At 26.8% G+C, this 26,584-nt stretch overlaps 3 protein-coding genes across 19 annotated transcripts in view; all 3 read left to right on the top strand.

Annotated features, from left to right (window-relative positions):
* The window catches only part of LOC141538467 (RNA binding protein fox-1 homolog 2), a 74,472-nt gene extending 61,791 nt beyond the window's left edge, over window positions 1-12,681 (top strand). For 7 of the 16 annotated variants that reach the window (XM_074259940.1, XM_074259944.1, XM_074259935.1 and 4 more), the window contains 5 exons: window positions 4,839-4,992; window positions 5,512-5,575; window positions 11,296-11,471; window positions 11,905-11,968; window positions 12,119-12,681. In XM_074259940.1, the coding sequence (XP_074116041.1) occupies window positions 4,839-4,992; window positions 5,512-5,575; window positions 11,296-11,471; window positions 11,905-11,968; window positions 12,119-12,163 (503 nt within the window). In that variant the 3' untranslated portion in view covers window positions 12,164-12,681. Of the gene's footprint in view, window positions 1-2,139; window positions 2,288-4,838; window positions 4,993-5,511; window positions 5,576-5,854; window positions 5,882-6,237; window positions 6,371-7,808; window positions 7,905-11,295; window positions 11,472-11,904; window positions 11,969-12,118 lie in introns of those variants that run through there. The other 9 variants (XM_074259942.1, XM_074259943.1, XM_074259941.1 and 6 more) reach the window with 9 other exon arrangements.
* A 5,987-nt stretch (window positions 12,682-18,668) lies between these two features.
* LOC141523896 (SUZ RNA-binding domain-containing) lies at window positions 18,669-20,822 on the top strand. The gene is made up of 4 exons (XM_074237465.1): window positions 18,669-19,011; window positions 19,238-19,305; window positions 19,373-19,559; window positions 19,871-20,822. Exons 1-4 carry the CDS (start codon window positions 18,958-18,960, stop codon window positions 20,078-20,080), a joined length of 519 nt encoding a protein of 172 aa, XP_074093566.1. The 5' UTR covers window positions 18,669-18,957; the 3' UTR covers window positions 20,081-20,822.
* Window positions 20,823-21,403: 581 nt separating this feature from the next.
* LOC141524368 (late secretory pathway protein AVL9 homolog) lies at window positions 21,404-25,408 on the top strand. 2 transcript variants are annotated; one of them, XM_074238207.1, is made up of 9 exons: window positions 21,404-21,858; window positions 21,967-22,164; window positions 22,424-22,652; window positions 22,763-22,952; window positions 23,018-23,555; window positions 23,628-23,762; window positions 23,883-24,271; window positions 24,366-24,454; window positions 24,532-25,408. In XM_074238207.1, exons 1-9 carry the CDS (start codon window positions 21,826-21,828, stop codon window positions 24,747-24,749), a joined length of 2,019 nt encoding a protein of 672 aa, XP_074094308.1. In that variant the 5' UTR covers window positions 21,404-21,825; the 3' UTR covers window positions 24,750-25,408. The 2 variants fall into 2 exon arrangements, with proteins under 2 accessions (XP_074094308.1, XP_074094307.1); XM_074238206.1 differs by having other exon boundaries at window positions 21,406-21,866.
* Window positions 25,409-26,584: the final 1,176 nt, after the last annotated feature.

Genomic DNA, 26,584 nt, shown 5'->3' with positions numbered 1-26,584 from the left:
ATAAAATTTAAATTATATAAAGAAAAGTTTGAGCAGAATACGAAAATATATTCTTTGAATTATTCTAGCCAGAAATTTCTAGACCATTCAGAATGTTTTAAAAAGTTTTAAATTTTATTATTATCAATGATTAAAAATTTTTTTTAATTAGATAAACCAATAAAAAATTTACATTTTATGTAGTGAAAAATTCATCAATATTAACAAGAATATTTTATGAGAAAATAAATTTATTATTTTCCTCAAAGGGTCGCATCTGCCCTGTTTTTCTCCATAAATTCATAGTTATATCAGGTCATATAGTTCGAGTTTATGACACGTCAAAATTTTTATATCCTGCAATGAACATCAGATTACATATAGCTTCAATAAAAATACAAGATAGAAACATCATCAATATAACATTAAATATAAAAGCGCAGTAGTACAAATAGAGATAATTTTGAACTTATGGAATTTAGTGTGGATTAGAAAAGAACAAAACTACTGTAGAGGACTCTAATGAAGCACTGAACCGATTGTTCTCTTCCCAGTAAAAAAAAAAAAAAAAAAAAAAAAAAAAATCTTTTTGTTTTTTTTTTTTGAGTGAAAAATCTGCATGACAAATAAATGGTAAAATTAGTTAAAAAAAAAAAAAAATTGAAACAAGGTGGTTTTGCAAGCGAGTGGTATAAAAATTCGCATACGTAGACATTTCAATCAGTTACACGGTTATTGCGCAAAAAGAGATGCGGGAGAACGGAAGCGAGGATCGCCCCATCTTTTTCTCTTTCTCTTTCTCTTTCTCTTGCTCGCACCCTGACGGTGTATAGACCCCCGTAAATGTGGACATACATGTGAAAATACTTGGTCTATCGACGAGAACGAATATGTGCGTGGTCTGAAGGCGCAAGAGCGAGAAAGAGCAAGAGGAGAGATGCAAGTGGTCCAAGAGTGGTTGGCAGCGGCGGCATTTATTGATCGCTTGGAGCAACCCTGCCAGCAGAATCCCCTGCTTACCCCCGCGGTATTCGTGTCTCCTCACCAGACTCGACCCTCGACCCCACCGCGTCAAAATCCCAAAGCCCCTACCTCCCTTTTCACCCCCTTTTACCCCTTTCACCTCTCTTACTCTTCGTTAATTTCCACCACTACTTTGCTCTCCTCTCGCCCTCTTCCACACGATGGTTCAATCATATTAATTACCGGCGGCAACCTCCGCCCGATGGCTCTTGACGCTTCGTAACTTCACTCTACTCCTTTATTCTACACTTCTCTTTTTCTTTCTCCGTTACACATTCACATACACCCTCACATTTACGTACAAATCCATCTCTCACTTCCGAAGTACCCTGTCGTCGAGAGACAGCATCGACACCTTGTCGATCCCTAGACAAAATATTATCCCTTCAATTGCACTTCTCATTTCTATCCCCTTCTCTATAACCTTTTCCTTATATTTGACAGCGACGATATCTCAAGACTACAATTTTTTATTCCTGTTATTATCCTTCATATTACATCAATATAAACTCACTCAAGTAAATAAATTACATCAAGATAGTAGTACTAAAGAAAAATTATTTTTTTTAATACGCTAAAAAATTTTATCTCAAAAATTTCCGTCAAAATTTGACACTTGTAATTTTTTTTCAATTTTATTCAATTGAATACATTAGTGTTTTAACTAGCAAGAATAATTATAATACACTAGTGTAAAGTTTGGTAAATTGGGCGCCAGCCGAGTAAGCCAATTCACACGCGTGTACGATAATTATTATTACCAACTAATTACAAAACAATTTTTGTAATAAATGTTTTAATAAACACCACGTAATGTCTCCCTAAATTCCGCGGGACTCCCACAATAAAATCACTTTTATTAATAATAATTGTATTAAATTAATATTTTTTAGCACATATTTATAAAAGTATCAAAGCTTAATTAAATAATGGCTATTTGACATAAACGAATTGAACAGTCAATGAATTTAATGGACTTTTAACAGGAATAATTTTTCTTCATATAATAATGATAATAATATTAATAAAATAAATAAAAATGCAGCGACCTCGATGGCATAAACGATGATTTTTTCGGCAGTGAAAAGTTATAAAATAAAATAGTTTGTTAGAATCTACGACAAACGTTTTTGACAGGATACAGGTTGCCGGCCGTGCCCTGGAGTTGGCTGGGAGCGGCCGCGCCATCGGCAGCCGCAGCAGCCGCTGTAGCAGCAGCCGCAGTGACGCCATCCCCTGCAGCTGCACTCCTTGTCCTCGCCCCAAGAGCTGCGGCGAGACGGAGGTACCGATCTTAAAAAACTCCCTTAATGTTAGAGGAAGTGTCTGATAAGATTAATAATTAATTTATTATTTGTCAATCAGATAATCTTCCTCTCTTTCTCTCTTTTTAACAATTCTTTTAATTAAATAAAATACTCGGTCTTTTCTTCTACGTAGCGACTCCCGGACATCATCCTCTACTCACTAAACAAATAAATAATACACGTTCTATTAAATCGCCTGCACGATTTTTTAGGAGTTTGTCACTAATCCTGTTATTTATTTATTGCATTCATTTTTTGTCAGAAAGCACGTTTAGTCGGTGTTTTTTTCGATTAACCCCGTCATTAAATAGATTTTTTAACATTTGTATTTATTCTGTTAAAATAACATATTGGTAGGCCGAATTTTTTTTTTTTAATAATCCACTGGAATGTGCCTGTGCATCTTAAATCGTTAATTGATTTCATAATCAGTCAGTTAAATTATTAATGTTTTTTATTTAGAAAAAATATTTTATATTTTTTAACACTTGACTCCTGTAGAAGCTTTGTCATGGGTTTTTATTTTTTTCTCGTTAAATGTTTCTATAAATTTCAACACACTAGATCAAATATTTTTTGTTGACGTTGCTGTTTCGTTATTAGACCGATACTTAATCAGTAATATTTTTTTTATATCGCTTTTTTAGCAATTTTAATTTAAAAAAAAAAAAGAGTAAAAAATTTTTTTTACTCCAAAAATTTTTAATTTAATTTTTGTATCATTGAAATTTAAAAATTATTAAAAAAAAAAATTTATTCACTCTTTGTCAATTATCTTACATGATATTTAAATTTTATTAATTGAAAAAAATTAATTTTATTTTATTTTTGTAAAAAATAAAATTATTCCAAGTAAAATTAATTAAAAATCAAAACAAAAAATAGAATAATGATTTTTTTTTTTTTTTTTTTTTTTTTTTTTTTTTTTTTTTTTTTTAAATAAAAATATACAAGTATCATAATAATATTGAAACAGTTTTACGTGAGAAAAAGTCCTGAAGGATCAAAGGTAGGGAGCTAAAAAAATATCTCGATAGACCTTTAGCTTATTTATTTATTACGATTCACTTCAACTTACCGAGATCTTCAAGTGAGTGGAAGAAAGCCAAAAGGACGAACGGAAGAAACTTTTTGAGGTAATCGTCTTGCAATTTCTCCATAGATGCATTTTCAAATTCCCTCGAGACTCTCAAAATATTCGGATCTGACCTATAGCTATTCGTAACCTATTAAATTCCTAGTGACGCTCTGGGGACACTCGCAACAGTCTTCTAACATATCAGATCTTTATCAACGCTAGAGACCGAATAAAAATTCTATCTACTCTTTTTTGGGACTGCTCGTGAACGATCTCATTCAACTCGATGTCGTTAATGTTCAAGTGAATTCTCATTTAAAAAAGAATTGAGTGTCTTTCACAAACTCAATCGCTTTTAAATTTCTTACCTAACATCTGCAAACATTTCAAACCCTCACAAAAAGAGTGATTGGCTCGGAGATCGATCAATGCCCAACTGAACGTCATCGGCCATTTATTTTCCTTCTTATACAATTTATACTTATAACTTTTAGTTCAAGTTTGGAAAAAAGTTTGCTATTTAAATTTTATTAATTTCAATATTTTCCTGTCGAGAAAACTAATTATAATTTTTAAATTTAAGTATTTTTTGTTTTTTGCCAAAGTTTCTTATAATAATTTAATAAAAGTGTCCTTAAAAATTTTTCTATGCATTTTTATATATTTATCATATATTTACATATATAAATATATCAAATATATGAAAAATTGATATGTGTAGTAAAAAATTTTTTTTCATAAAACTTGAAATAAAAAATATAATTATAAAAAAATAAATGATCCTTATAATGATAAAATTTGTTTTCCATTTATATGAATTTCTCTGGAAGGTTGGTTCTGGTAAATGAATTTTCAGAAAATCCTAGAGTAGAGCGCTTAAATTAAAATGAATAGCTCAGATGTAGGAACTTTAGGATATTGTTCAAAAGTTATCATCTTTTGTCGAGGAAAGTCATCCGAGACCGGTGTCACTTTGACTTTAAACCAACTTGTCAAAAGTATGTTCTACTACTATTCAACTGTCGAGTAAACTTGACAGGACAGTTCTGGTTGGAGTTCTTCGTGCTTTTCACCAAGTAAAATGTCCTACTTGTGTAGTTTGAGTATAGGTATAGGTAGAGAGGAAGTATGAGGATATAACGTGACAAACTAGTCTTAACTTTAAAAAAGTAACTCTTCTCAATGTCTCTTGCAAAACCCGTCTCACTCTTGGCTCATAAAATTTAGAATAAACTTCTTATCCTTTGAATGAACTAGACTACTCATTACGTCCCTTATCTCTTGATAATAAAATCACACCTTATCTCATTAACTTTGGCGAACTGGAACTGGCTACTGCAGCTGCCGATGTTGATCATCAACCATAACCACATCACCAACAAGATGATAATTAAGTTTTCTGTCTTGCAACTTTATCACTACAAGGTAGGCGATGGCATGTTATGTTACAGCTGCAGCATTAAGAGGTGTTGCTATTCAAAGAGGAAGAGTTGGTCCAGCAACCAGAGCCGCTTTTCCAGCTGGCGCGGCATTAGCACTTGCACGTAATCCAGGACCTCTTGCAGCAGCCGCTGCAGCTACGGCTTTACATCCTTTTGCATCAACGTAAGTAGTCGCATGTTTATTTTTATTTTTTTTTTTTTTTTTTTTTTTAACGAATTTTCACTCATAAATTTTACATCTGTTTGACCTAGCACTTTTATTAACTTCGCTGAGTTTGCATCGCTACGGCTTTACTATTCAATCTTACTAAGTACTTGTGAGAAACAGAATTTTGTTCGATAAAAATCCTTAATCTTAAGATTTACATTTTACTTGGACATTTTTCTCCTTTACATCTTTTTTTTTTTATTTGTATTAATTTAATACACGGAATAATATTTTTTTAATTAATTAGTTGACCATTCAAAAGTTTTTTTTTAATAATATTTTATTAAAATAAAATTAGCAGATAACATTTAGAATTTTTATTAAAAAAAAAATGTTTAAAAAACCAAAATTGAAATTTTTATAAAATATTTTTTCAATAATAAAATAAAAAATTTTCTGCTGACAATATTTTTCCGTGTCGTTGATTACTTTTAACATCGTTTAAATAAAAATGAATATTTATTTTTTTTTCAGTGTCTACTACGATCCTTTCTTAGCAGCACACGCAGCGACGCAAGATCCAAACTACAGGCTGCAGGTAAGAATAATAAAAGTATAACTGAGTCGTGGTCAAACTTTAAGAATAGAGCAAGAGAATTTAAGTTTTCAAAGTAATTTAAATTACGTCTTTAAAGGAATAATTTAATGTTTTTTTTTATTTTTATTTTATTTTTTTTTTTTTTTTATGAATAAAATTAAATTAATTCTTGTAGCTCATAGATAAGACGCTAATATATATTCATAATTATATTAATATTCTCGTAAGAGCAACATGAATAATAAAAACTAAAAGCACAAAAACGATTCCGAATAATAGCTGGAATGGCCGCAAGCAACAACTGACGTTAGTTTACACTTTTATCCTTTTATTTTTTCACTTATTTCATTCTTGTTTTGTTCATATCTTATTCTACTACTCATTTACATATTTAGATTTTTCAAATATATAATAATATATAATGATAATGATACAATAGTAATAATATTAAATTATCAAATATTTAAATCAAAAAAAAATTTTAATTAATTTTAAAAAATTTTTTATCGCAATTTATTTAAAAACTAGAAAATTCAAAAACTTTTCAAGACCCCGAGAAGTAAAAAATATATTAAATAATGGAAAAAAAATTAAAAAAAATTAAGGAAGAAAAGAAATGCGGGCGTGAGAATTTTTTTTCAGGATTGCCGTTTGTGTTTCAGGCTAAAGCGCCCGCTCTGGAGGTAGGAATAACGATTTGTCCGTTAACCCTTTTTGCTCTCTTCTTTTATCTCTCTTAAATTTTTTATCTTGTCTCCTATTCACCATTTTCCTTTTTTTGCTTTTTAGTTACATCATAGGTAATAAATAAAACCCTAAAAGAATAAAAATAGTTCTCAATATTTTGCACAAACTTGATTAATATATTTTTTAATTAAAGAATTAATGAATGGATTGTTAATTATTTTAATAGACATTAAATAATATTTAAAGTATCATTAAAAGGTCTTATCGTTATTTTTAGAGTCCTTGTAAAATAAACAAGATTAAATTTATTATTTGTTTTTTTTTTTTTTTTTTTTTTTTTTAAGAGAATTCAAGTAGGCTATTGAATAAATTAAATTATATTTATCTTTTTAGTTTAGGGTAGTTGGGGTCGTCCCTTTTTTTTTTTTTTTTACATTTTTGGTTTATCCTTCAAAGCTAATAATAAATATTTATCTTTTCATTCAAGTAATCAAGTACTTACTTAAAGCCAATTGATGTATTTTTATAAAATATTTAGAAATTTTTTTTTCATTTATTTTAAAGTCGTATTCTTCTTAGCCGGTAATTTTTAATGAGAATAAAATTTTTAATCTTAATTAAACTTTTCATTGTCACTCTTACAAGTTAATTCAGTTTTCATAATAAATAATAATAATAATAATAAAAATCTCATAAATTAGACTTGAAGATAAAATTTATATATTTTTTTGTTTTATTATTTAAGTAATCTAATTAAATATTAATCCTGACGGTAGTTTTGATTTTAACGAACGCCATTTAAATTATTATTTTTATTGCAGTAAAATAAATTAATTCAAAGAAATATTTTTTTAATAAGTGAGCTTAATTAATTGAATGAAAAGTAAATTTAAATATTTCTTGTAAAATCAATAATTAGAGCTACACTGAGAGGAAAAATTTCTTTTGAAAAATTGTGACTAAAAATTAATTTTTTTAGAAATTTTAATAATTTTTTTTAACAAATAAATTGTGGCAAAAAAAAAAAATGACGTAAAAATTGTTAAAAATTAAAAATGCTAAATTTTATTTTTTAGCTGAAGTCTAGAAAAATTTTTTTAAACAAGAAATTTTTTGTGACAATTTTTATTTCTTTAGTTAAAAAATGAAATTATTTAAAATTTCAAACAAATTAATTTTTTTTTTCAATATATCGCGTGAAAAATGGGTATAAAAAATTTTTCCAAAGCCAAAAGAGCGCCCTTTAAAAAAAAACACAATATATAATTGGATAGGTAAATTTTCCTTGATCTGATGTTGGGATCCAATCTACTATAATATTCCGTTTTGTTTAGCCTATCTAGTCGTTTGGTTCACGAGCTCGGGGCTCTGACTCTACTCTTTGGGCACCCGTGTTTGCGTTAACATATACATATGTATATTATACTGTGCACTCTGTATACGTGTTGCGAAATTTAATGCGTTGGGCTTGTGCATCCATCCCCCCTATCCCCTATCCCCTATCTCCATATACACACACTATATCTAGTATCTTGTTTGAATTTAGCTGTCCACTGATGTACTGAGAGACGGAAACTTTTCCGGTCCTCTAACCAACCGCATCCAGGATCCACATCACAATCCCTAGCTCTCACATGTCCAACAAACATCACTGATATTTACACATCTGGGAAGCTTACCCGCCGTCGTTCTACTAGAAATAATTATATGTAAATATTATAACACATATAGTCGATAGCGCGATTTGAAGTAGACTCTAATACTCATCCTCATAAACTATCAGATTAGGTGTAATCGACATCATTCGCAATTGATCCCCTTCTCTTCGTCGTACCTTGCCATGCTATTCCAAGCACAAGTAAAGGTCGTCTCTTTACTTTACTTTGCTTTACTAGGGCTGTACTTCTATACTACCACGGGTTAAACGATACAGTCGAGCTAGATAAATTACAGTCTCGAGTCCCCGAGAAACAAGGTCACAGGCGGCTTGCACGTAAGCCTGAAAAAATTAGTTTCGTTTCAAGTATTCAAAAAATCGAGTCGAGCATACTAGAGTACAAAATTTTAAAATTTGAAGACAGAAAAAATTTCTTTTGGAAAAAATTAATTTTTTGGAAATTTTAAACAATTTTATTTCTTTAGCTAAAAAAATTAATTGTCATTAAATTTATGAAATTAAAAACTTGATAATTATTTTTATTTAATGATGACTTTTATTAAATTGCACTGTAACTTCTTAACAATTGACGTTTTCAAAAATATAAGCTCATCCCCATGTTACACTCATCAAGAGCTTTCATTTGAATACCCACATGCATTTTTATATATTTTTCATATATACATATATGTAATATATATATATATATATATATATATATATATATATATATATATATATATATATATATATATATATATATATATATATATATATATAAATATATGAAAAATTGATGTGGGTACTCAAATGAAAGATCTTGATGAGTATAATGAAGATATGAGCTTAGATAATTAAAAATGTCAATAGTTCTCTATGGAGCGTAAAAATTTTTTAAATCGATTGAGGTCTTATAAGAAGAATTATAAAAATATAAGAACCCATATTTATAAATGCAAGTAAACTCAACAAGAAAACGAAAGTTTATGAGTTTATCTTCTTAAACGCGTTTAAATCGATGGTCCTAAAAAGTTTGTATGTAAAAGTAACTTGAATCTTTCCCATAAGTTTGATAATATTTATAAAAAAAAGTTAAAAAAAATTATCAACATTTTACTGGCGATTTCCGAATAACCGAATAAACTTTAAAGTGCAGAAAAGTTTGTGGCGCCAGACAGATCGTCTTCCTGTTTTCAATCCCCTAAGCGCGTGAACAATTTTACTCACTAACTCACAGACTCGCTTACTCCTACTTACTCACTCTCGCTGTGCACTTCTCTCCATTTCTTCCTTCAATATCTCTTATACTCTCAGTACATGCTAGTACTCACGTAGTAGCGATGTGAAGAGTTATTAGCGGGCTTTTTCCGCGATAACCGGTAAACAACTATGAGAATTTATTGCTTCCGTACTTTTCTAGCAAACAAACAAAAAATTCTAAATAAATTACTGAAATTCAAAAATAAGAAGAAAAAATATCCCATTTGTTATTTTCTGAATGGATTTTATTTTTACAAGTAGAGATAGTCGTTGTTTGGTCAGCCGTCTGACTAATTTTATTGTCAAGGAAACGTTGTTTACAGTCATAACGGGTAACTAGCTATTTTAGGGTACTATTTCATTATTTTCTTAACAAAAATACTTATAATTAAATAAATAATTCAAGTGACAAATCCTAAAAGGGTTCTGTGCCAAAAGGTTGGACAAAAAAATTTTTCGTTTGATCAGGAATGATTTAAATATCAGAAAAATTTTCTTAAAGCCAAAAGGGCGAATAAAAAAATTATTTTTCATTAAAAAAAATTAAATTAATGCAATATTAATGAAGCAATATCACAATAAATATAAAAAATTAATTAAACTACAAAAAGGGGTAAAATGGTCACCGAAAAAAAATTTTTTTTTTAATTTTATTCGACTCTGGAATTTTTTAAAATTACAATTTTTTTTTTGTCTTTAAATAAAAAAATCTTTTAGCTTTGGAAAATTTTTTTACACGCCCTTTTGGCTCTGCAAAGCCAAAGATTGAAATACACCCTTTTGGCATTTATCACGCGAATTATTTAATTAATTTAATGTAATTGAAAAAACTGTTTATTTGTCAACAAAAGCATAATGGAAAGATAGTTGAAGGTGTAAATCAAATCGCGTGACAGTTAAATCTCAAGGGATGGGAAATGCATTTGCCATTGGAGCATGACCGCAGAGTAAATATGAAACAAAAGCGGTTGGGGAGTAGCGGTTCCGGTTAAGCGGTTTTCCTTGTACAAGATTACTTTCGATAATCACAAGGAGTTAGCTTTCACGTTTGCAAACTTTATATTCCCATGAAATCATTACTTTTTTAATTCAAGAGAGGAAATAATCCAAGACAGCGTACGAGTTATAGAAAATAATAAGCTAGACTATAAAAATATGAGCTAGACAGTATTAGTTAATATCTCATAAAAATATATACTTGTTATTATTATTATTATTATTATTATTATTATTATTATTATAGTGCATTATAAATTATTGACATTTCAATTTATTGAACTCGCACGATTATTTTGACATAAGCATGATTGTTATTATTAAATTTAGTATTATTTTTATTATTATCACTATCATTATCATGAATATTATTATTACTATAGATCAATTCATTTTTATTGCGCGTTTTATTTGGTTGTTGTTTTTATAGAGCACATTTTATTTAAATACTGATATATTACAGCATTTTTCACTTCTTATCATAATATATATTTTTTTTTATTAACAATTATATTGGAAAAAATTTTTTTAATTTAATAATAAATTAGCAACCTTGCAAAATAAAATTTTACACTGATCAACACGATGTTACACTCATCAAGAGCTTTCATTTGAGTACCCACATGCATTTTTGATATATTTTTCATATATACATATATATATATATATAATATATATAAATATATAAAATATATGAAAAATTGATGTGGGTATTCAAATGAAAGCTCTTGATGAGTATAATGTCGGAGTGAAATTGTATTTTTGAAAATGTCAATATTTCACAAGATACAAGGGTCATTTCTTAATTATGTATTTATAATAAATGAAAAAAAAATTTTTTTCCAAAATAAATAAACAAAATAAGACAAAAAAATAGACAGTGCTAGAAATCTGAAAAAATTTTAATTTTCTTGGAAAATGACATTAAAATAAAAAATATTAACCTTTACTTAATAAATATTGTGATTGAACTACCTTAATCCAGAGATGAGCAATCTGCAAGTATATAATTAATATTATTACATTACACTGACTTGAGTCTTGTGATATATCCTATTTGATACGCCCTACGCGAAATTAGTTGAATCTAGCTTGCTTGAGCTTGCATGGCGGGATGTGGTTGTTACAGGCAGCAGCAGCAGCCGCGGCGGCATCTCCTCTTCTGAAGACTCCCCTGTCGACAGCTCAACAAGCGACTTATGCAGCGGCAGCAACATACACAGCAGTGGCTGCACGAGCTTATGGCGCGGCCGCAGCTGCGGCTCAACCCGTTGCAGGATACGCTGCAGTAGCGGGGTAAGTTTGCCATATTACAATTTTTAATCAAAAATTTTTTTAATTTTCAATTTTTTTTTAATAAAAAAAATTCTAAAAATTTTCAAATGTCAGCTAATTTAATTTTGATAATTTTTAAAATCAATTTATATTTTAATGAATAGTTGATGCAATTAGAATCTAGTTATAAACCTGGAGCGAAGTCCTAGTGTCCAACTCCTTTCTCACTCTTTCCTTCAATCAATTTCAGAGAGAATGTGAAACTTGGTCGTCCGTTGCGTAGCCGCAAGTTTGATGATGAAAAAGCTGAAAATGATTTTAAATTATAAATTAATATGAGTGTTTGTATCTAAATTTTCCCATATTATATTTTTTCCTAATTATTTTTCAATGTGCATATTATTTATTATTATATTAATTTTTTCTAACTAGCGCTGATTTTTTATTTCTATAGGTACGGTCGTGAGTATGCAGATCCTTACCTTGGGCACAGCATTGGACCGATGACAAATTATGGGGTAATTTATTATTTATACATTGAAATTTTTTCACAAAAAAATTTTTTTTTAATTTCAATTTTAAATCAAAAAAAATTTTTTAAATCTGAAAATAATTATAGCAAATAAAAAATTAAATTATTAAATCACTTATAAATTTTTTTTTTCCAGGCGACGGTGTATCGAGGAGGCTACAACAGGTTTACACCCTACTAGAAAAAATCCAACCTGTCTAATGGAATTTTTTCATCACATACTCGAGCAACTCATGACCATAATAATAATTCCCCCCTCGTGACAAACTCTCCCTCTAAAAATCTTACTAGAACCCCAGGAGTTGGTGTAAAAAATAAAAAATAAGTTAATAGGCGCACTAGAAAGCCCGTGAGGTCAAGATGATCATCATGTTAGGGAAAATTATCGACAACAACCCGGTAAAATTGTATGGACAGCAATGGCAGTGATGGCATTACCAGATGTCGACAGAACTGAAGAGACTCTCGCAAAAGCAGCAAGCATCCGTCGATCGAAATCGCTGGCGTCAAAAATTTGTTGGTTGACTGCGACCTCGTGGATCATTTTAATTTATATTGACAGCTTGCTTCGTAAAGCGACAGTTGTTTGAGGCCTAGGTGACACGGCTGTGACATACCGAATTACGTTGTCATTCATCCGATTAAAAAGGACATTTTTGATTAATATTATTCTGAAACAAAAAAAAAAAAAAAAACAAATAGGTCATAATTAATTTAGTCCGTTGCAATGCATCATTACACCTGATTAATAATTAAAATACTCAGTTACATTTATATTTTTTTTATGCTTACCCCTTACGTCTGAGGCTATTGAGGGAATTATTGTATCTTTAACTTACATATTTGTTGTATGTTATATTTAATACACTTTCAATTAATTTTATAGATTCAATTTTTGCATATTATAAATATATATGTACAAATTATTTAATACTCTTTAAATCAGATAATCATTGATAAAAAATTTAAATTATTTAAAAAAAAAAAATTGATTTTTTTTTTTTTTTTTTTTTTTTATAAAATTAATTTTTAGTTTAAAAAAATATTAATATTACAAAATTAAAAATAATTTATAAACAAATGTATAATAATACGTAATTTTTTTTTTTTAATTTCAATCAAACGAAATCATTTGCCAAATTGTAATATAGTTGTACATCGAGTATCAATTAGATATTCGTTTTTTAATCGTCAAAGTAATCTGTGTATAAATAATAAAAATAATAATAATAAGAATAAGAATAATGATAATATTACTAATAATAATTATTAAAACTACGATAATAATAATAGCTATGATTAATTAATAATTATGTTTTGTATCTCGCGATAATGTCACAGCAGCAGCTAAGACTTTAACATCAACTGTCATTTTGCGAAGATGAGATATAATTATAGTAATTAAAGAAAAAAAAAAAAAAAATTAAATGAACAAAAACAAAAATGACAAAAAAAAAAAGTTATAATTGTAAAATCACAATGAAATATTTAGGTAGCTAGTTTAAAAAAATAAATAATAAGAATATGCGTATGTGTATAAGTTGGTAGATTTCTATGCCAAATATGTGTGTAGGTTTACAAAAACCGAACGTTTGGTACAATAGGTCATTTAGTGTTACAGGAACGTGAAAAAAACTGATTTACTGCGTAAATAAAATAATTAAAATAGTAAATAAATAAATAAAAATAAATCTTCAGACCGTACGTGCCGGATTCTGGTAAACAGGGTCTAGTCACATACTCTCTACCGTTTAATAAAATTTTAATTGTGTTTTTTTGTAATTATTCATGTAGAAAGATTTGATTTTTGTTTTTTACATTTTTAAGTGTTGCACTTGATTCAATAATTGTCTCTTGAGGCCGATTTAATGGTACGTACGGTCTAGAAACGGTTTCTGTACAAAAAATTCAGTATCCATTATGAAAGTTTATAAAATAACAAAGCAAAAAAAAATTACATATGCGTTTGAACTTGTAATTATTGAATTTAAAAAAAAAAAAGTGTGTAATGAATTATTTATTTACTTATAATTATTTAAGTCAAGCCTACATGACATGTTTTTAATATTTTTTTCTATTTGCTATTTACAATTTATGAGTTAACTATTTTATAAAAATGAATACGTTAATTTGTAAATTATTTATGTAATTTATAGAGATAATTTTCTTTTTTGTGTTACAAAGTGAGCAAATGAACAAAAATCACTTGGAATGTTTTTTTTGTTTCTTTAGTATATTTGTTAATTAGGTATTTTTTTTTTTTTTTTTTTTTTTTTTTTTAAATTTTATTTATGTATTTGTATTTTAATATCAGGCAAGAAAATTGTCTGGTAATACAAGTAATAACTAATTATTAATTGAGAAAACATCTCGACAGACTCTGGCAGTTGGACAGAGCTTTTAATGCGCTTTGCATCCGCACAATTCATTTCACGGTGCTCACGGATTAAAGTATAACGAGTAAACTTTATATGGATAGAGATTAAATGGAAATTGGTTACGCACAGGATAAAGTAATAATAATAATAAAAAAAAAAAAAAAAAACAAAAAAAAAACAAAAATATACGAAAGAGTTTTAGATAAAAGCGAGTGATATTTTTGTTTAAATAAAACTACCTTTAAGATTTATCACATAAGAATTTTTTTAGTCGCTCGTAAGTATAAGTGAGTAATTAATTTAATGGATTGCTGATAAATAAATACAACATGAGTAAATAAAGTCGTGTGAAATAGCCAAATATGACAAAGATGTTAGAAATCGTTACAATTAAATATAATCGCTAGGCTAGAATTAATTATAGATTAATTAATTACACAATGGATAAAATAATTTCGAATAAAAAAAAATAATTCATACAAATACAAAGTAAAGTATATATTAAATTTAATTAACTTTCCATTAATTAAATAAAACTGAGAAGCGTAATGAGATTTAAAAGAATAATTTTTGGCGGAAATAATATTGCCAATTTTGTAAATATGAGGCAAATAGTGTCAAGCACAAATCACTGATTGAAAATATTGTAATGAATAATTAGAGAGTTATTGAATCATACTCATTTTAAATAGTAATTTAAATTATAAATAATAAGTTTATTAATAAATAAAAAAATAAAGTAAAATAAATGGTAGATTTAAAAATTGATAAAAAAAAAAAATAAAAAAAAAAAAAAACAACTTAGAGACATAAAATTGTCAAATGATGCGTGTATTTATAATAAAAACATAATTAATTGTTTAAGTATTCTGTTGAGCTCTCTAATCTTTATCGACGTTCGTCAAAATCTAATTATTTATTATTTTTATGTTAACACAAATGTAAAAATAATAATCAATAAATAGATTCAAAATAAATAAAACGCTTAATTAAATTTAAAAACAAAATTTAAATAATAAAACTGTAAAATTAATGAAATTTTTAAAATTATGTATATTGTATTGTAATTACAATTTATACTGATTACCTCTATCAATAGGATATTATAAAAAAAAAAATAAAAAAATCACCTAACAATTAGAGTTAAGTGTCAAGCTCAACTTTATTTGGAGATTACATTATCGCTCTCCTTAATATGTTTAAATGATATTATTATTTTTATTGCTATTATTAATAACAGGCCTATTGATTAAATAATTTTTTACAAAGTTGATTTGTGACGAGCCAGTCGATAAAGACTCGTTTTATGCAGTGAATAATCTCAATAATACGCACCAATAAAAAAATAATAAAATATTTAACTACTGTCAACTTTTAATGATTAATAATAAATATAAATTTTAAAAAATGAGTAGGAAAGTTTAACAATAAATAAATGACTACGTAATTACACATCTTTTACCAACATATCCTAATGTACGAGTCAGGGTAGTGCCCATTTAAATTAATTCACACAACGTATCATTGTAATTATTTTTTAAAATAATCAAAATTTACTGGCAACTTTTTACAAGAGTTTTATTTACTCACTAGCTGTAATTAATATATTATTTAATTTTATTAAAATAAATAAGTTTATAAGATCTGAAATTCATTATTGCCATCAATAATTATTAAGATTTAGATTTTATTTTTATTATTAATTATTAATTTTTTGTTTTTAATTAAATGTATATAAAAGTACATACTAATACGTTTGCCAGTAATTTTTGAAAAATATTTTTATCTTTGTAATTTTATCTGAAAAAGTACACTAAATTGGCATCACTTTTTATTTTTTTTTTTTATTTTACTTTTTTTTTTTATTTTTTAGGATAAAACATTTTTTGAAGCACAAAAAACGTATGAGAGTGGAAAAAAGAGAGGAATTCCATGACACTAGTATGTTTATGTATACTTTATAAAGCTGCGGGTGTATGTAAAAAAAAAAAAATAATAAATAGATTTTCTGAAATAAAGAAAAAAATATTAATATAAATAATCAATTAAATTTTCATTTCTAATTAATTGTCATACCTACTTAGCCATATTGAAATTTATTTTTTTCACAAGTACAATGGCAATTCAAGTAAATTTTAGTTTTAATTTAAAGCAGGAATTTTATTAAATTAATTTCTCTTATGGTGAAAAAGTCTAAATTTAATTTAAAAAATTTTTACTTGGTGGATAATGAATTAGTAAAAGGTGAATGAATAATGCAAATCAAGTATAATAATAAATAATAAATAAAGTAAGAAAAATATGTAAGTTGGATTCTATTTAAAAAAAAGTTATTCAAAAAATATACACCGATTTAATTTAGTTTAATTTGATGAATTTTGTAAGTCTGGACCAGCAATTAGGTTCTTTACTCTCATAGTGACTTCTGATGATGTATTTTCCCTGTATATTATCAATGTTTATTATTAAATATTTTTCAAATAACTATTTGATTATTCATTTTATTTATTTTATCAACTACTTTAATTATTTTTTTATTTTTATTATTAATTATTAAAAATATTGATTCTACTTAAAAAAAATTTTTTATTTAATTATTTATAATTATCTTTGACTCAAAAATAACTGAATATTTTTTTTTTTTTTGTAATAAAATAAATTCAGACATTTCTTCAATTTGATTGATTTTGTGAGCTATATACACTACTGGAAAAAATTAAGGGATCAAAAAAAAATTCCAAATTTTTCGGTAGTTTTCAACAGGCCGTAACTTTGAGAGAAATGGTCGTACAGGAAATAAAAAAAAAGGAAATTGTAGCTCCAAGTGTCTAGTTTTTGGATTAGAACTTCAAAATTTTGTGTGTGTGTGTGTGTGTGTGTGAGGTATTTCAGGAGAATTGAGACCCGGTGGCTCGTCAGTTCATGTGACGGAAAGAAAAAATTTTTTTTCGAAAAAACAATGGACAGTCGTTAAGGGGAATTCATTCAAGTTCTTGAAACCCACCTTTAACTTTCTGTGCGATCATTGGTTGCTGAGATATCGATAATCAAAGACAAAAAGATCCTTTTCCATTTGAAGACCGATATCTCAGCGAGGAGTAGACGTATCAGGGTATTTAAAAAAATAAATTAAAGCTAAATGAACAAAGTATCCGATCCTTATGGTGGTTAAGCTAAAAAATTTTTTCCACGCCCGTAGACCAAAAAAAAAAACTAAAAAAATTTTGAGAATTTTTTTGTTGCTGGTTTTTCTACGATTACTCAGAAACCGCGGAGGCTACAAAATTTTGAAGTTCTAATCCAAAAACTAGACACTTGGAGCTACAATTTCCTTTTTTTTTATTTCCTGTACGACCATTTCTCTCAAAGTTACGGCCTGTTGAAAACTACCGAAAAATTTGGAATTTTTTTTTGATCCCTTAATTTTTTCCAGTAGTGTAATATTGTCGTCAGACACGAAAGTTCATTCAACTCAATAAATTTTAAGTGACTTAAACATTACATTGTTTCGTCGTTTCGATTTTTACTACAATATTTATGGAATATCCTGTCTTTAATATGATTAAAAATTTTAATAATTTAATGGATTTAAATTACTCGAAATTTAAATTTATTCATAATAAAATTGCTAATTAATTTATATTCATTTTACTCATTAAAAATTTCTAAGTCTTTCTATTATTTATCAAGTGTTTCTGATTTTAATATAGAAATTTATACTCAGTCTAGTTATTAAGAATAAACTAAAAGAAATTAAATTTTTTTTTCTAATTTTTTAAAAATATCAAAAAATTGTCAGCTTATTTTTCATTAAAATAAAAAATAAAAATTTTCAAATGTCAGCTAATTTAATTTTCATAAAATTAAATTAATAGACATGCCACTACTTACTGTGCGCTTGACTTTAGTTTGTAAGAAGTGACTGCCACCTGACGGCCAATAAAATAACTAATTTTCTTTTAAAAGAAAAATCGTTCAAAAATCCACGCCAAAATTAGTGCTCAAATTCGACACTAGATGGCCACCCATATTTTATCCGCTTTGTCATCTGGATTCACATGTTTTATTAGTTTAAAATAATTTTCTAAAATAAAAAAAAACTTGTAATTAGTCAATTGTGATATTTTATAAAAAAAAATTAAAGTTAAATTAATTATAAGTAAATGAAATATCAATTTTTCTAAATTTAATTTGAGAAAATTTGAGGTGGATTATTTTAAAATTGACGCATGCGCGTGTGGATTATTTTAGCGCGTGTGTGTGGGGGTGGTGTGAAGTTAAATATGCAACTGAAGTCATACATGCACTCGAAAATATACATACACACAATCCAGCCCACGGAAAAGAGAAAGAACAAGAGAGTCAGCTTGCGTAAAGAGGAGATTTTCCTCTCTTTTTTTATTTATTTATTTTTTTTTTCATCAAGTCCTGATCTGCCTCGAGCCCAAAGTGACTAGAGGGTAAGAGAGGCAACAAACGATCAGGTTACATATTATTTAAGTAATCAAAAATACATAATAGTAATTAAGAGTGTATTTGTTGAGGACAAAAAACATTTATCAATTTAAGACTGACTTATACGGCTGCTGAACGCACAATGTCTACTGCTGATGAAGTTTTTGAGAGTTGGGAGGAAATGGAGGCATCTGGAGTAAGTTAAAATTATAGTATTAATTTATTTTTCTTGTTATTAAATTATTAATCTAACCTAAAAAATACAAATTGCAATATAATTAAATTTTTCCCAAATATAAATTCAAAAAATGGTAAATATATTTTTTTTTTATGTTTATTACTGAGCAAAATTTGTTGGTTAGATTATTTTAAAAGTCCTGATTGTAAAGGTTGTTGTGTATGATTAATATATTTTTTTTTAGGCACTCGACAAAAAACTTAATGCCTTACAATTGAATTCTTTAGAAGGTTTAGAAGACCGACAATCCAGGTAAGTATTTTTATTATCTAAATAAATTAGATAAATATTTATTTATAAATTTTTTTTTATTTTTTAGAGTTGCTGGAGTGAATACAAACGGTAGGATGATAATTTTAGGTGATGATGGTGTAAGATCACAGTATGTATCTCCTAAACCGACTGTTAAAATATTAAAACGACCCAAGAGTGATTCGCGAGGTGCTAGCGATGGTCCTATGTCAAATGGTGATAAACCAAAGCAACCTATTAAATCATTAAAACAGGTATTGATTTATTTTAAATTATTAATTGTTATGAAATTGAAGTTAGCAGACATTTGACATTTTTTTTCTATTAAATCAGGTTTAGAAAATTATTTTAAAAAAATTTATAATTTTTTAGAACTTCTAAAGGATTTTTACAAATTTTTTTGTTATAATTTATTATTTAAAAAATTTCTAAAAGTTATCAGAATTTTTTTCTTAATTTTCTACCTGTGAAATTTTTAATTTTATTTTTTTTTTTTTTAATAAATTTTTAAATGTCGGCTAATTAAATTTTTATATAAATATTTATATAAAAATAAATAATTTAGAGAGAGCAAGAATATGCGGAAGCACGAAAAAGAATCCTTGGTGAAGAAAGAAGTCCCGAAGAAAAATTAACCCATGAAGTTAATAAAATTCAGTCAAAATTAATAAGTCCAAGTTCTTCCGTTAATCAAAATCATAACCCAAGCCATAACCAGGTGATTAGAATGCCCATTGGTCCTGATGGGACACGTGGATTTAATTCAAGGAGGTAGCAAGGCTGGGAAATTTAAACAGCTGTACATATACGACTAGATATTTGTAAGCTTATATATTTAAGACTATATCTATGTATATTTATCTATAGATATATAAATATATATACATATATGTAATCTTTATCAGCAAACAACAACAAAAATATGTATGATTCTTAATAACAGCAACAGTTTCGATAATTTAATTATACTATTTTTTTTACTGTGGTTCGGGGAGAGGCGATCATGAAGGTCGTCCAGCAGTGAACAGCAGCTAATCTCTCGTGCTCCCGACCGATTATTTAATCGAGAAAGCTAATTCATTCAATGGAATTTGTTTAAGATAATTCAATATAAAAGAAAAAAAAAGGTGATCTAGACTTTCTCTTGATAACTTTTTTTTATAAATCGCGACTAGCTGAAAGAAAACTATAAAGCATTCTCTAGAGTTGTATTCTAGAGAAAAATTAATTTTTATAATTTTAATTAACTGCATTAAAATTCATAAACCTGTTCATTGCAAACGAAACCCATCAAATATAATTATTAGTTAAATTATTATTAATGATACATTTTTCTTCATACGCTCTATCGACTTTGATTTTGTTTAATCAAACATTGACAAACAATAACCACAGAAGTACATCACTTTTATTAAAAATATATTAATTATTGTCATTATTTTCATGTACATTATTTAACATTTATTGTTTCTTCACGTATGTAAATATTTCCTTGAATCAATAATAAAAAATATTGTTTAAGTATTATTAAATTAATTTATTTATGATACTTAAAATAGAAGAATTTTTCTTTTTTTTTTTTTTTTTCTTATAATTATTTATTTAAAAAATAAAAAAATGCGTACGTAGAACATTTTTAAAATAAAAATTATAGTGAAAAAATTGTAAAAATTTTTCTTTGAAAAAAAATAAAAATTTTTTTATTTTTACTTACTTCAGTTAAATAATTATTTATATTTTTTTTTTTTTTTTTTTTTTTTTATTTATTTGAAATCAGTCAGCTGTTAATTTTAAAAATCTTTATAATAAATTAATTACAATAAAAAAATTTTCACTTATAATTTTATTTATTATACTGAAGTTAGCGGTCAGCTGTCAGTTTAAAAAAAATTTTTTTGATGACACTGAAGTTAGCTGTCAGCTGTTAATTTTAAAAATTCTTATAACAAATCAATTTCATTAAAAAAACGGTTATAAAAATTTATGAAAATTAATTTAGCAGATATTTAATAATTTTTATAACTTTTTTTAACAAATAAATTATAGCAAAAAAAAAATTCCACATTTATTGAATTTTTTGTAAGAATTAAAAAACTTTTAATGTCAGTTAACTTCAGTGTCATAAAAATAAAAAATGTCAGTTATCTTCATTGTCATAAAAACAACAGTAACAATGAGAGATATAGTTTTTATTATTATCATTTTTGACAGCAAAGTAGGTAATGGCGTGTTAGAAAGATTATGTGTGTAGGTATATATACTGAAATACAATGTATTCGTGATACTCAGTGAAGTCATCATGGCGCATGTCGAGTCAGCTTTTACGTTTGCAAACGAGACGCTTGTGGGCAAAGTCACTAAAAAGATAGCGATTAATAACGGGTGTGTTATAACACCCATTTACAGTGATATGAATAAGTCTAAATTACCAATTGATTAATGAATGATATTTTAAATCATCTTGGTGTTAAATTGTGGTAACTTTTAACGAGATGGCCGAGTCTACCGGGCCAATACTCCATGTCATTGTCATTGGTTTTCATCACAAGAAAGGTTGTCAGGTATGAACTGTCAATAGTCAGTTATTTTTGTTATTTTATTGATTAATTTACGAATAAATAAATATAATACTAATAGTTAATTTAATTAATTATATAACAGGTTGAGTATTCATTTCCTCCACTAGTTCATGGAGCTCCAAATGAATGTCCTCTAGGTTGGAAATATCTTCCTACTTTGGCATTACCTGACGGTTCGCATAATTATGACGAAGATACGGTTTATTTTCATTTACCGAGTATCACTGATCCAAAAAAAACAGTCTACGGAGTTTCATGCTTTCGTCAAATTCCTGTTGAAGTAAATTATTATTATTATTATTAATTAAAATAAAATTTATTTTATTATAAAAATTAAATCAGCTGACATCTGAAAATTAAAAAAAAATTTTTTTTATTGTGAAAAAAATTAATAAAAAAATATTGACATGTAGAAAATTAAAAAAAAAAATCTTTTTTCTAAAATTAAAATTAATTTTAAATTTCCAAATGTCTGCTAATTTTATTATTATTTTATTTATTAAATTTTAAGTTTAAATAATTTTTTTTTTCTTATCCAGAAATTAAAAAATCGAACTTCTGACATGACAAGAGGAACTGTACAAAAATCTGTCTGTGTCCTGAGTACACTACCACTTTATGGACATATTCAAGTAAAAATGCAATTAATAACTCATGCATATTTTGATGAAGGGGATTTTAGTAAAGTATCGTTATTAGAAGATACTTTCAGACATCTTAATGCTTGTATGAGTAATGACAAACAAGTACCGCCTCAAGTATTTGTTGGTAATAATATAATAATAATAAACAATAATATTATTTAGAAATAAAAAATCTAAAACTGAAGTTAGTAAATATCTGCAATTATTTATTATTTTTACGGATTTTTATTTCAGGTTTATCAGCAAGAGATTTTATAATCCAATTTAGACATAAAGCATTATTGTTATTTAAATTACTACTTCTTGAAAGAAAAGTTGTATTTTATCAATCACCTGTTCAGCCGCTTTGCGCAGCAATACTTACATTGTTATCATTACACCCGGGTATGATTGAAAGCGGGTTGCAACGAGCAGCATGTGTTAGGCAAGTTATTATTGATTATTAATTTTTTAACTGCTCGTATATTTTATTTTGTTATTTTGATTCAGACCATCAAGACCAATGTCACCGATTCCAAACTTCGATAAGGACGATGAACATGTGTCTTATGTAGATAATAATTCTATTTTAACGTCAAACGTTGAAACAAATAATTTATATTGTGTCGATGGAGATCAAAGTGACCGCACTAATGAAAATTCAGTGTGTAATAATGAAAACAAAAATACAGTCGAAGAAAAGTATGTAAATAATTCAATAGACAATTCATCGTTATTACTGAAAAACAACAATGATAATAATTTAAATAGTAAAATAATAGAAGTTGCCTCGACAACAGAATTTAACGATACTTACAACAATCAAGATGAAACAAATGAATCTAAGGATTTAAATAAATTAACAGACAATGTTCATCGTGTACAAAGTTCAAATGCTATTAATTTTACGATGGACGAAAATGATGGAATTTTACCCAGAGATACAAGTAATGACGCACTTTCTGATGCACGAGTTACTTCTAATATCACACAGTTAGCTCATGTAAACTCGGAACTGTGTGGATTGCCTCTTAATATTTTTACTGAGGTAAAATATTTAATAATTATTTATAAATTTATAATTATTAATATTCAATAATTATTTTTTTATATTTTACAGGGGTACCTTTGCTTGCCATATTTATCTCTACCTTACTTGGATCTTCTTGGAGACATAAATGTAAGAGGATACATTGTTGGAGCAACAAATGTTTTATTTAAACAAAAAAAACAACTTATAGATGTTCTTATCGAGGTAAATAATCATATTAATTAATTTAAGAACGTTCAAAGCTTATTAAAAATTAATATTTAATATTAAGTCTTACGCATGAAGGTCCTTAATTCCTAAAAATATTTTTTAATAATTTATAAGGTTGAAAGTGCAAGAATAGAGGCAACAGATCCAGAGCTTCGTCGCCAACTCCATTTAACCACAGAAGATTTAAGATTTGCTGACTATGTAGTACGGCATGTAGCAGAGCCTCGCAGAGATGTCTTCTTGGATGGCGTAGGGTGGGAAGGAGGTGACGAATGGATTCGAACACAATTTCGTGTTTACCTTCTTAGTTTACTCCGAACGTCAATGCAGCAAGACACACGACAGTCGGATCATTTCAATGGAGCATTTGTAGCCGCTTGGAAAACTACTAACAATTATAATTTGTGGTGTAATTCTGTTAAAACAGAGATAAATAATATTGAACCAGGACATCCATTTGCGGGGCAACTTTCTGTTCAAGATATGAAATTAAGGTTTTCTCAGTATGTTAATTTTTTTTTTTTTTTTTTTTTTAATTAATTAATTAATTAATTAAGGTATCTTAATTAATATTGATGATATTATTTTTATCAATAGTACCATGCAGAATACTGAAAGTGGAAGAAAAATAAATCAGGCAATGGCAACTACTGGGAGAGCGGTTGCGACTACAGGAAAAGCCGTCGGTATGGAAAACTACATTGCTGTTTTTATTTTATAAATTTATTATTTTTTATTAAAAAAAAATTTTTTTAATGAACAGGCGGTGCACTTTCTCAAGCTAAAGGCGCTTTTTCAAACTGGTGGAGCACATTGACGACAATACAACCCGAAGAAGTTGAAGTACGAAACGATAATCTTAACCAGAGTGATACTTCAAATGACAATGATAGTGAAATTAAAAAAGAAAGTAACAATCATATTATTGAGGAGCTGGATACTCCTATTAGTAGTACTGGTACTACTGCAGAAGTCGATTAATTTTTATTTATTTAAAAACTCAATTTTTTTTTATTTTATCCTGAACTGATTTTAGGAACTAAAATATATATGGAGCATTCCACGACAAAATCGATAAGTTGACTGAATTTTTTTTTTTTTTTTCTAAATAACTATAAACTTATCAATAGTTTACTTTTTTTTTTTTTTTTTTTTTTTTAAAAAAAAAATTTTAAATCTAAAATTCTGTAAATATTTAAACTCTGCAGATTTTTTTTAATTGTTTTTTTTTTGTTTTTTTTTTTGAAAGGAAAAAAATCAAATTTTTTTTAATTAATCTTTAAAAAAATTTTTTTAGATACTTTAGACTTTTTTTTAAGTAACTTAGCAAATTTTTAATAAATTGTAAAAACCCCCAAGAGGTTTTTATGGAAGTGCAAAAAATTAATAAAAACGTTTCAGTCAAATCGAAAGGGGTCAAAATTAAAAGTGATGAATTTGTTAAAGAATACCCCATATATACACATAATTGTCTCATTTAGCTCGGGACTGATGAATGTTGATACTTTTTCAATTAAGGATACCACCGCAAAAAAAGTAGAATGTGTGAGTGTGATTTGTTTTTAGCATGAAATAAGTATTTATATAAGTTGTTATTTTTTTTACGACTGTTTTTGTTATAGTAAAAAATTTTTAATTAGTTTTATTATTTATAAATAAAAAAAACTCATTCATTCATTCATACATACAACTAATTCATTTATAATATAGTTAATAAAATTTGTTAATAAATAAAATTTACAATGTAGAGAACTTACATATATACATTTATATTAATATATGTAATAAAATAATTAATGCCATAATAGTTACCAAGATAAGTGCGTAAATATCTTTTGTATTATTTAAAAAAAGTAGTTTTTTTCGTAATTAAAAACTCCAAATTTAATCTGTTGATAAAAAAATATTTAAAAAATAATTACATGTAATAAAATATGTGTATAATAATAAATAAAAATTATTTATTTGCGCCTGAGTTTTTTATAAACATAAAAAGTAAATTTTATAGACACAGTTTATAAAATTTTTTCCTAGAAATGATAAAATAAATGTTTACATCTGGTAGAAATTTAAAAAAATTGTGACGAATTGATTTTAAAAATTAAACCCTCTGAAAGTTGAGAAGAAATAGAGCATTGATGAAAAGCAAGGATAAAAAAAAAGTTAAGTACTTAAATATCTATTTATTGATTAATAAATTAAATTTATAAAAAATTACACTTTTAATTTTTTAGAGCTTCTAAATATAGAATTTTTTTTTTTTAATTATTACAAAAAAATTTTATTTTTAAAAAATTAAAAATGTAATTTTTAAAAAAATAAATAAAAATTCTAAATATCGGCTAACTTAAATTTAAAAAAATATTTTTAAAAAATTGCACATAAAGTTTTTGAAATTTTTTACATGTAGAATTTTTTCTCTTAATTTTTTTGTAATAAATTTATTAATAAAAAAAATTTATATGTCAACAAACTAAATTTTCATAAAATCATAGGTCCGAAGAACGCCGACGTGGAATGTACACCATAGAGTGAAAAAAATGCATAAGTAAAGAGGATAGATCAGGAAGACTGTGAAATGGAATGAAAGGAGGATAAGAGAATGAGAATAGAAAGAAAAAGAAGATAATATAATGTGAAGCTATGGTATAAGTAAGAATATAAGACTAAGAACTGAGAAATCCATGCAAGTTGGTTGATGCTTTCCCTTCGTCTTACCCCTCTTGCTACAATGTCCCCTTCCCATAGAGAACACGAAGCTTCGTGAGAGTACGATGCTTGGGACGTAACCGTCGTCACCTATTGCACGCAAAACA

This window comes from Cotesia typhae, unplaced genomic scaffold (assembly GCF_013202065.1).
Source record: "Cotesia typhae breed Kobodo isofemale line unplaced genomic scaffold, CoteBio_Ctyphae contig_22, whole genome shotgun sequence".
NCBI lineage: Eukaryota > Metazoa > Arthropoda > Insecta > Hymenoptera > Braconidae > Cotesia > Cotesia typhae.
This window is presented reverse-complemented; position numbering and strand designations above follow the sequence as displayed.

Excerpts from the sequence above, each read along its gene's own strand:
- LOC141523896 (XM_074237465.1), top strand. The coding sequence starts at position 18,958 with ATGTCTACTGCTGATGAAGTTTTTGAGAGTTGGGAGGAAATGGAGGCA. Across the intron at positions 19,012-19,237 it reads AGGAAATGGAGGCATCTGGA|GCACTCGACAAAAAACTTAA; the intron begins GTAAGTTAAAAT and ends ATTTTTTTTTAG. Across the intron at positions 19,560-19,870 it reads CTATTAAATCATTAAAACAG|AGAGAGCAAGAATATGCGGA; the intron begins GTATTGATTTAT and ends TAAATAATTTAG.
- LOC141524368 (XM_074238206.1), top strand. The coding sequence starts at position 21,798 with ATGGCCGAGTCTACCGGGCCAATACTCCATGTCATTGTCATTGGTTTT. Across the intron at positions 22,165-22,423 it reads TTCGTCAAATTCCTGTTGAA|AAATTAAAAAATCGAACTTC; the intron begins GTAAATTATTAT and ends TTTCTTATCCAG. Across the intron at positions 23,556-23,627 it reads CTCTTAATATTTTTACTGAG|GGGTACCTTTGCTTGCCATA; the intron begins GTAAAATATTTA and ends TATATTTTACAG.